Below are 10,917 nucleotides of genomic sequence, written 5' to 3'. Positions count from 1 at the left end.
GAGATCCTGCAGGCCAAATTACGATGATGGCGATAAAATAAAATACATTTTGAAACATTTTGAATGCTTTTCGTTGTTTAATATATTAATTTCATTGGACAAAATATTTTTAAATGTCCAATACTATTTATTATCCTACATTTGGTTAAAATGAAAACAAAGATTAAAAAAAAATCTTACATTTACTCATGAAATTATCTACAACTGCGTTTACTTTTAATAGTACATACTGTATTGTACATAATATAATCTTGTACAGCACTGCCATCTTCCGTTCAGTGGCATTACATCTACAGCCCTTAGATCTGTTTCTAAGATCAGTACTGTCAGAAATGGGTATTTAAAGATAGATTTGACACGGGCATCAATTCTAAGGCTTCCATTGTCATGACTATGCCGTATATAGGCGTCAAATTTCATTTGTTTTAGTTCCTACGTTCCATGAAACGTGGTTCCAAGTCTTCCAGTTCAGCTGTCACTCGTGATTCCACGCCCCGCTCAGCTAGTGCCACGCCCCCACACCAGATTCGGGCCAAAAGTATCCAACTCGCAAAGCTTTGAACCTGAAAAAAATTAGGCGAATCTGAAAAAAACAAGAGTTGAACCTGAATAAAAAAGGTGAATCTAATAATATACAACAGGCAACTGAAAAAAAGAAGACCTCAAATCTTGAAAAATAAATTGAGGTGAAACCTGACAATAAATAGTTTATCCATATAAAAAACAAGCACGTATTTTTATTTTGAATGCATTATTTTATTTTTCAAGTTTTAAGCTCAACATGTTTATTTTCAGAGTCTTTTTGCTTTTGCAAGTACAAAACTTTTGACCCCAATCTACCTCCATAGTTTACCCACAAGACACAGTTCTGAAGTTTGGCATTCAAATCTTGGCTGTACAACATTGATAACAACAGTAATCTGAAAGATACCCATCAGTTGTGAAAATTTGCATAAAAATCCTCTGGTAGCAGAGGAACTATTGTTACTATTTCATAATGGTGAGCTCTAATTGTTAACCTGTAGCTGCATCAAATTCAAGAGCTGTATCAAAAGCGCTGCCTATACAAAAACATCATAATATCATGTGTTGTGGTAGATCTCATGGTTCAGCTTGAGAAAACAGGTGAGCCGTGATGAACAAAAACCGTTGAAAATTGCTGCTTAACTCCTATTCCACATACGCAATATTAATCTGATTACCGTGGAGGAAAACTTGGGGATTGACTTCCACTTCAAGTAAATAAATACCGAAGTTAATGCTGACTTTTTAACCCTATATTTTTTGATACAGCTCCTGTATTCAGTCTCATAGATAGTAGGCCTCAGCCTTATTGGTGAAACGTACCTACATTTTCCAAATAATGGATGTTGTATGATAACGATGCTTAAAGCGATAATTGAAGATAAAGTACCCTTTTTATTTTACAATCCTTTCTTCTTTCCGTGTTTGTCCACAGGTTGCTGCTACACAGAAGGCCTGCATCTCTGGGAAGACCTCTTGTCCTTTCTGTCCATTCGTCTTTCAGTCAGTCCTCCAAGTCTCGGGTGTCAGACGGCCCGATGGGGAAGAGCATGTCACTCTCCAGGGAGAGGTTGCTCCCCAGACCGGTCATGTGACCACGCAGCATGAAATGCGTCCTCCTCTGCAGGATCCTCTGCTGCTCCTGCTTGAGCTCCATGTAGGAGCGTGAGAAGGTGTGGAAGATGGAGGTGACGGGGAAGGCCATGAGGAGGATGCCACTCAGGATGCTGCTCAGGGCCACCACCTGACCTGGGATGCTGCGGGGCACCATGTCACCGTAGCCCACCGTCGTCATGGTGATGACCGCCCACCAGTAGGTGGCGGGGATGCTGGTGAACTCCTGCGTAGCGGCCATTTCGTTCTCAATCAGGTAGAGCAGCGGCGAGTAGAGGGCGATGGCCACACACAGGAAGAGCAGGAGCAGACCAAACTCGCGTGTGCAGCGGCGGGCGGTCAGCCCCAGAGTCTGCAGACCCAGCGAATGGCGAGCCAATCGCATCACATAGAGGATGCGCAAAGCTCGTAGAACGCGCAGCACCAGGCCCACCTTGTCCAGGTAGCTGCTGCCCGAGCCCAGGCGCCTCTCGCCCTCGGAGGTGCTGTCCATCAGCAGTGTAATGTAGTAGGGCAAGATGGCCAACACGTCAATGAGGTTGAGGGGGTGTCGCAGGAAGGTCAGCTTGGAGCGGTCCTGGATGAAACGCAGGGAGAACTCCAGGGAAAACCAGGCCACACACACCGTCTCCACAATAAAGACGTTGTAGCACATCCGGGAGCATGTGCCCTGATCAAAGATAAAGGCAACAACATTTGTTTAGTAACCACTAGGGGGAGATACTGCATTATGGGGCTTCAGCTACTTAAAGGACATATTCTGAACTAGCCATGGTTTGAAACCCTAATTTTAAAATGAAACACCACTTTGAAACCCTAAACCTAGTTTGAAATCTGTAACATAGTTTTAAACTCTTCTATGAAATCCAAAACCTATTTTAAACTTGTTCAAAAAAATGACTTTAGTTTAATTAACCCCTACTTTGAAACCCTAACCCATAGTTTGAAACCCTTTGTCAAAAACCTTATTGTTTATCATTGGTGGGGTTTTTTTTCTCACCAAGGATGTGAACCTTGTCAGGGGAATAAAGCCACGTACAACTAGCGTGTAGCTCTTACAGGGTGTAAGCGTACCCTTCAAGTGAATTTTTGGATGCTACTCACCGCTTCCTCCTCCTGCCTCAGGGCAGGCATGGTGCTTATGGAGAGGTTGACAGCAGTGATGGTGACAAACAGCACCGATAAACAAGCAAAGATCTTCCCGGGGAGTCCAGAGTGAGGTCTCTCCACCATGTCCCTCAACTTGGTCATGAAGCAATTCAAGCAGGACTCTGCAGGACGCCCCTTGCTGTCTGAATCAGAAAGATCCTGCAGCAGTTCTTCCTCCTCTGCAGCCCGCTCCATTGCCTCAAACTCTTCCAGACGTTGTAGAAGGCGTCGGCGACAGCACCACTCCAGGCTCTCCTCCGGGACCCCCCAGTACAGCAGCTCCTCCCGGAAGGATAGGGCACACATCTCCCTGAGCGAGCGAAGCTTGCCCGCCCTCAGGAAGGTCAGGATGGTCCGGAAGGCGCATGGATTGCGGTCAAAGAAGAACTCGTTGTGCGTGACGTCGTAGTCATCGCAAATACCCATGATCTCATCGAAGCTGCTGCACAGGTGCAGCTGGCCTAAACGGGACAACGGAAAGTCCTCCAGAGTGGTCCAAGGCAACTGGTAGCGCATGCCACCCACATTGATAATGGCGTGGACTTTGCGGGTGTTTGACAGCGACGCGGGTTCTCGTCCGGGGGCAAGCTCGGGGGCAGGCTGCGCCCTCTTGTAGAAGGCTCCCTTGCAGGCCTCCTGCTCCTGCAAGGGTGGAGGGTTGAAGGAAGTATCGGAGGCGCAGCTCAAGGCGCTGTAGTCGTAGTCGGAGCCGTCGCCTGTCAACAGGGTCATGTTTACTGGCCTGCTCGCATGCCTGAGCCTCCGCTTCTTCTCCTGCTGTCGCCTGTGAAAGGACATCAGTTAACTCTAAGTTGTTTGGCAAGAAACATGATTTTTAGGGGATCAAGTTTGTTTCAGAATGTTCTTGCAGGAAAAGACAAAGAAGCATGTTCAGTGCTGCTTCAAGGACCGTTGCCTGAGCAAATTCCAGTAATTGAATTGGATGTCAGCAATTAAAATGTCAGCGCTTGCATCTGCTAATAGCAACAATTGTGCTGTTCCGGAAGGATGTGTGGGCTTCTAAAAGTGAAATGTGAGGAAGTGAATGCTTATTAGACACCTGCATTGTCACACTCAGGGAAATGTTCCACCTGCAGAAATTCTCCATCATAGCCATGGGGAGCTTTTAATATCTACATGTCAAACTGCGCATTTTGTAAAGGAGTCAAAAAGGATGAAAGAAAAAAAAAAGTTAATATTGCCGGATTTATTTGACAGTGGCCTGATAGTATTTCGTTTTGCTTTTACTGTACATATACATACAAATATCCTTTGTGTCAGGTCATCAACCAACTAAGCAGAGTGAGTGATGATGAAACCAATGCGACCAGACTTGCGAGGGAAACTCATCACCGGTCATTAGTCACGGGCCTTCAGTGGAAAAGTCTGACGACAAGATAATATAAATATAAGCTGAAAGATCCCATGGCATTTTCCTCGCTCGGAATACAAGAAGAGGCCAGAGTTGTGGCAGCAGAACTCGTGGTTTCTTCACCTTGGACCGTATGAACCAACTCTTATTCTTCAACATGAAAAGCCTTTACATCAACAAAAATAATCATGTCGACCAAGTTGTGTTGGTGCAGAAGAGGTCATCAATACACCCACAGAGCTCCACCGGTATGGATGTGCACGGGCCTACGCCACTCTTCAGCTGCATTAAATCATACTTAACCCCTCCAGGCTATTTGATTCCTCACTTTAACCGACTGTGCTTTTGCCTCTCCGCACTTAGTGGAGCATTTGTTTGCCTGCGTATTTTGAAAGCCTCCTCTTGCCAGAAAAATACTGAATGTGCTAGCATGTGATGAAAGGCAACAAGGGCGACGAAGGCTGTTCCCTCTACCAGATCGGCGGTGGTCTGGCCTCTCCCTGTGCCAGTGTGATCACAAGCAGGCCTCGGAGCATGTTCTCCAGATTGCCTGGTGACTCACCGGCATGCGTTGTGCTTCTCTTTACACCACCTCGACCGGGAAAGAACATTTTTATTTAGCAGAACTGCTAAACCTGAGCATTTTTAAAACACGTCTTTAACAAATCTAAAATATTCTGTATATTTAAGAACATATCACTAGGGGAAGGTGAGGCAACACTTCCTGCATCGGCAGACTTATCAGTCACTAGATGGTCTTAAATGTCAATCATTGTAGCTCAGTGTGTGTGAATCATCATTGTGCTAACCTAATGTGTAATTACGAACATTTTCATTCAGAATGTGACATTACATACAATTTCTTAATATGTGTCCCCAAATAGTAATAGAGTTAATAGAGATTAATGGCTAAGTGAAGCCATGAACATGGGAGATTTTTTCCAAATCGTCTGAAAGCCAAGGATTTGCATTTTGCTCACTTGAGCAACAATAAGTCTCACAGCCTTGTTATTTTTGCTATGTCTTCTTTTAGTATGTCATCTGAAACTGGAACATTGTCCGTCCCTAAATGACCATCACAACCACATCAAACCTCTTTAATCCACTTCCTGTTAACAGCACACTGTCCTCTAATGGACTCTAAGAGGATGTTGCTTCGAGAAAGTTGCCCAAAGCCGAGAGCTGACCTCCCGATTTCTCACTGGCTCGGAATCATGTTCAATTTGAAGACAGCTCCATATACCACTTTGTGTGGAACATCTCACTTCTAGACCAATGTCTATGTGTCTATTGTGTTATGAAGCTAAAAAGCTGTCATTGACTTCAAGGAGCAAAGTGACTCTCTAAGACTGTGGTCCGCCACAATGTGCATCCATCCATGTTTGTGCAGCATCAGGAACTATGCAATAATGATGATGATGATGCATACTGGCTACAGTGGCTGCATTTACCGCACATATAAACTAAACGAGCCACAAGAGGAGGCACACCCACCCAAACGATTGAGTAGAGTTTTCCAATTTTTAGTCATATAAGGCACAAAGATTTAAATTAAATCTCACAGCATGCCACCAAACTAAATTTTGTGATCATCTCGTCTCAATGTGAAATCTGGGTCTATTGAATTAAACACAGGGCTATTTTTCTATTGTATGAATGGCAACAAGATAGTCAGTCTTGTAAAATTAGTACCTCGATTGCTGTTATGTTTCAGGACTTCTGTTTTAGCAATAAATAAATGTCGGTCATATTTATATCGCGATTGAAATTAGAAATTGGGGCTCTCGAGTCAGACTAGAAACACCAAATTTAGGACTTGCGACTTATTTGGTTAAAAGCTATGTATGCAAGACCTGTCTTAACTTTAACTTGGTAATCAATAGACTGGTTTTAACATTGACCTGAACTGCATGACTTGACAAGTCATTTTATTTCAAGTTTGAAATCTACATTTTTAACATAAGCCGTGTTTTTTTTAAATAACGTTTGTTTTACGTCAATGGTGACAAGAGAGTAACAAATGACTGTGTAGTCAAAATTCTCGGGTCATCATATAGGCGGAGTCAATAATCTCAGTGTGCTCTGTAAATCCTCGAAGCAATCCATGTAGTCTAAAAAACATTCACACAGTTCAACTCCTCCTCATCAACGATTGAGCTGGTGTGACATCAAGCTCGCGCTCTCTGTCTCTCCATAAATCCATCAGTGCTCACAATCCATCTTGCGATTCCCCTTTTCCTGCCGAGCTGCAATCATGCGACCTAACGGCTGTCGGGTGTGACAACAATCACTTTTCTACAGGCGCTACCTGAAGCATTGAGTCAGACCAGACAGTGCATCATTGCCAATACACCTTTTAAAGATCTGTATATGCACAGTTGTTACATCAGTGGGATGGGGGCACTCACCCGTAAAATAGAAAGCTCGGAAAACCATAAAAAAAAAGACACCAGTCAAACACAAGGCATTTTTAGACAGACAACCATTCACAACTATTTTCACACCCATGTCACTGAACAGGAAGTGTTCCCACACTGCACTAAAGACAGACTAGTGACTCTCAGTGACCCTGTGAAGGGTACTCCAGTCAATATTTGTTGGTCACCCATATTTGTTAACCGACCCACCCCGATAAAACGTGAGATACATTTCATGGTACCCCAGTTGTGTATTTCACATTTGCATAAAGATGATACAGTCTTTACAAAAGCTCCAAATCGAATGCGGTTGATGCTCACTGATGCATAATGGTGCACCACTGTTACTTTGTCAATCTGTGACTTCCTCTAATGCAGTGGTCTATTATGCCCTGGGGGCAATTCGCAGCCCGTAGGATTATTTTTCACCCCGTTCCTTAATGTTGGTGGGGCCCCATGCTGTTGCCATGCCTTTTCCCCTTTTTTTAAAGTCAACCCCAGGTGGGATGAAAAGACATCCTGTCACTCAGTCGCAGTCATGTCCTTTTCAAAACCCGCTGTGAAGAGAAAGGTTGGCGACGAGACCAGATCATTTAAAAAAAAATGAAAACGGAGCTCCCTATTTTCATAGGCAGGTGCTCGTGTGCGCGGCGTAAAAATGGATGCATTTTTATGCCAGGGCCAGTCTATTAAGTCGTCCAGCTGGACAAGCCAAGAGGATTTGCTAATACACGCCCACGGCATACCTGTCAATGTAGTGACAGAGGGTTGACTCAAATTTAGGCTAACTACAAGCAGGTCTAAGTTGTGGCGCAGCTGGTGTAACCCAATTTTGGTGGATTTGATGGAATGCCCATTCCACAGCGGTCAACTTTACATCATCCATAAAGGGAAATCTCCTTGTGGCACCTTTTAAATGACTTTGCACACGCAGATCTCCTGCACCTACATGTCACGTAGACTGCTTGCCTCTGTTTGAGATCAGAGGAATTAAGGGATCATCTTCCATTGGATGGCAAGTCTACTCTATGTTCCCTCCGACAACGGCGCACTAGCGGAGGGGAATCAGACAGTTACGATTAGTAGTTAAAACTAGAACAAGTCATTAGTTGGTCTCATTATAGCCATAATTACCTGCAGGAGGGAGAGCAAATGATCTATTGCGTGTCATCCATCTTGACTTCAAACTTTGAAAGACGTGTTGGGGGTGGAGGACGCATCATATTATATTCCTCTCTGGTGTGACAATACAAATAAATCCCCAGAGTGCTTCTCGGACTTAAAAGTCCTGCCCATGCTCTGACTGGGTGACCCTATCACATCAACTGTATTATCTTTACTCAACACAATGAAACATTGTCATGTTTGTATTCAGCTGCTTTGACTGTTGCATTTTAAGACCTATAAATAGATGATTTTAGGATGAAGTGTCATTTTAAGAACTTAACAAAAGCCTTTGTTTTGTAGAATCAAAAAAGACTGGGGTCATATTGTCTCATTAAAAATTAAATTCCACAAAATTCCCTCTCGTCAAATACTGTTGAACATGATTTTTTGTTTGCTTCAAGGCTTTTTGGCTCTGCTTTATGACACTAATTCTAAAAGGCTGCCTCAAGTAGGTCCACATAAGGAAGAACATTAGAAAAGAAGAACATGTTATACCATATTGTCCGGACTATAAGGCGCACCTTCAATGAATGGCATGTCAGATTTTTAATCCAAATCAAATCATTCTCCATTTTATCTTTTTTATTGCAACTTCAGACACAACAAATTACTTTATAATCACAAAATAATGATCCATAGTCTTTTTGATTCACAATTCATAGTCTTCAGCGAGCCACTTATGATTGATTTCATGACACAATGCTTCGGGCCAGTTTAAATTTAGGAATTTGGTCCATATATAAGGCACACTGTCGGCTTTTGAGAAAATTTTAGGTTTTTAGGTGCGCCTTATAGTCCGGAAAATACGGTAAGCGGACACAAGCATTAGGACTCATCATCATATGATCTGAGCTAATTAAAGTACACTGTATTTATTAATAGCAGTGAATTTATTTGGCTGCAATTTTCTCCAAAAATCATTTCGTTTTGAAAGTTGTTGACCGACAAACTGTGTGGAACTAGAGGTTATATACCTTTCTGACATTGTCAAATTACAGCAATACATAATACTAAACAACTAAAGAAAGAGAACAAGCATTTAAAACTTTATTCATTCAGGAAAAAGGTGGAAAAAGCATCACGTCGTGAGATGAGATGCGGGTTAGCGTGTTACCATGGTGTGTGCGCGCCGCATCCAGTATGCAAATGGCTGTCATGTGTAAAGGGCATGCCAGATGCCACTGTCACTTTTGTGTCTCAAAACGGCTTCATTGACCCGAGAGGAGCAGGCGGGCGACAAAAAGTCAAATGCTATCAACTTTTGGCTGCAAGAGCAAACTATGAGACACAAGCATATGAGGTTTCAAGTAAAGACCAATGCACCCCCAACACGAAGATGGAAAAAGAAAAATACTCACCGTGATCTTGATTCCAAGCAGATCTTTTCCGGGGTAAAAATGTGAAGATGTGAAAGAGGAAAGATGTTCAACAGCAGCTTGGCTGCTGATGATAAGCAACAGGCTCCCGTCCTCTCTAGCCAACCCCTTTCAGCTCCCTCCTCTCGCTCACATTCTCTCTCCCTATCTCGAGTGCTGACATCACAATTGGGATGGGCTGTTCGAAATCGAAATCCATGGCAACCACCTTCTCAAGAGCGGGGCTTTTTTCGCCCCACCTTTTAAATAAGAATAATCACGCGCTCTTGATTGTAGCTTTGGACTAAAGGTTCGTGGTGCTACCAGGAGGGAACCAGTTTCGACGCACTGAGGGGTCAAATTTACTTCTTTGTTCCCAATGATTTTTGTGATTTCTGGATTGATGGGAAGAAAACACACATGACAAGCGAGTCAGAAGCCAAACGTGGCAACATCTATGATTTGTACTGGCTAGTGTAAAATTAACAAGTTTGATTTGTGTGACACAACTAAAGGAAATAATTTGCAGGTTTATGAATCCATGCTGAGGCAACGCGGTGGATGAGTGGTTAGCACATTGGCGTTACAGTTCAGCGCTTGTAGGTTTGACTCATGATTATGGCCATCCTATGTGGAATTTTTTGTCTGCCCAATGCTTGTGTGGGTTTTCTGGCTTTCTCCTGAATTCCAAAAACATTGAGGGTTTCAAGTTGTCCTTAAGTGCAGATGTGCTGGCAACCAGTCCAGGGTGATTCCGTAATGGAACGCAACTTGCATTAGATTGCATATTTAGTTAGATAGTTATATTAGTTAATTGGACTATCAACATTTTATTACTTTTAGGCTTGCATTTTTAAATGCAAAGACATTTAGCTCTGAGCCTCACATATCACTCTCGGCTTCCGAATGGCATGCGGGTTTTCCATAGAGCAGAGTGTGTGTGTGTGTGTGTGTGCATGTGTGTGCGTGTGTGTGTATGAGGGGAGGGGTTATTTCAGACGGGAAATGGAATTTTGTGTGTAACTAGATGAATTAAATAGATTAAGTAAGGTCACATTTCATGACACAGAAACCAGAACATTTCGATGCACCTGTAAACCTTGAAAAATACTGTTGATGCAGATTTATTGCTTGCCTTGCTTTTATTTTACGAATATTGTTTAAGGATTTCATTTTCCCCCTGTACGATGTTTTAGGTGTGCAAACTTGTGCCACCCAACAATCTCCATCAGTCTTAATACCGCTTCCTGGAATGAGTGTGTTAACAGGCTAATTGTACACATTGTTTCCAGGAAATACTCCTACGCACAAGCAATCTTCACCCAACAGCATTCTTATTTAGCATTACGTGCAAGTTTGCAAGCACACTGTGAAAAAGGGGACGGGAGGTCATATTGTTAAACTTGTAAAAATGTTCATTAATTTTCATTCCTAGCTTACAATGGCTCTTTGTCGTTTTTATATGTACATGCAGTGGAGCAAGCAAGACAACAAAAGCAGCTTCCCACTATGCCTCTACCGGTGTTAGTGAACATGGAGAACTACAGAGAGCTCTAAACGTGGGAGGCATTTCTTGAAAATAAACTTTCCACAGAGATGGCAAAAAAAAACAACAACACATTTAGAATTCCATGAGTGAACATCTGTTGTGGGCTTATATTGTCCTCGTAGCGAGAGAATTGAAGTGTTTGTGCAGTACGTTCAGCATTCGCAGCACAGGTTAGACAGAACCATTTGAGTTTTGCTTGTGTAGGAGGACAATGAGATTACCTAATGTTGTCATTTATTATCAATCCTGTTTAGAGAAGCCAAGGTAGTA

General features: G+C 42.9%; 1 protein-coding gene across 1 annotated transcript; it reads right to left on the bottom strand.

Annotated features, from left to right (window-relative positions):
• Window positions 1–754: 754 nt before the first annotated feature.
• On the bottom strand, window positions 755–9,281 carry kcng1 (potassium voltage-gated channel, subfamily G, member 1). Its single transcript, XM_061272048.1, has 3 exons — window positions 9,102–9,281; window positions 2,743–3,571; window positions 755–2,308 (listed from the first exon to the last, which is right to left on the bottom strand). The coding sequence occupies exons 2-3, from the start codon at window positions 3,517–3,519 to the stop codon at window positions 1,529–1,531; spliced, it is 1,557 nt and encodes a 518-aa protein (XP_061128032.1). The 5' UTR covers window positions 3,520–3,571; window positions 9,102–9,281; the 3' UTR covers window positions 755–1,528.
• Window positions 9,282–10,917: the final 1,636 nt, after the last annotated feature.

The sequence above is a fragment of the Syngnathus typhle genome, linkage group LG2 (assembly GCF_033458585.1).
Source record: "Syngnathus typhle isolate RoL2023-S1 ecotype Sweden linkage group LG2, RoL_Styp_1.0, whole genome shotgun sequence".
NCBI lineage: Eukaryota > Metazoa > Chordata > Actinopteri > Syngnathiformes > Syngnathidae > Syngnathus > Syngnathus typhle.
This window is presented reverse-complemented; position numbering and strand designations above follow the sequence as displayed.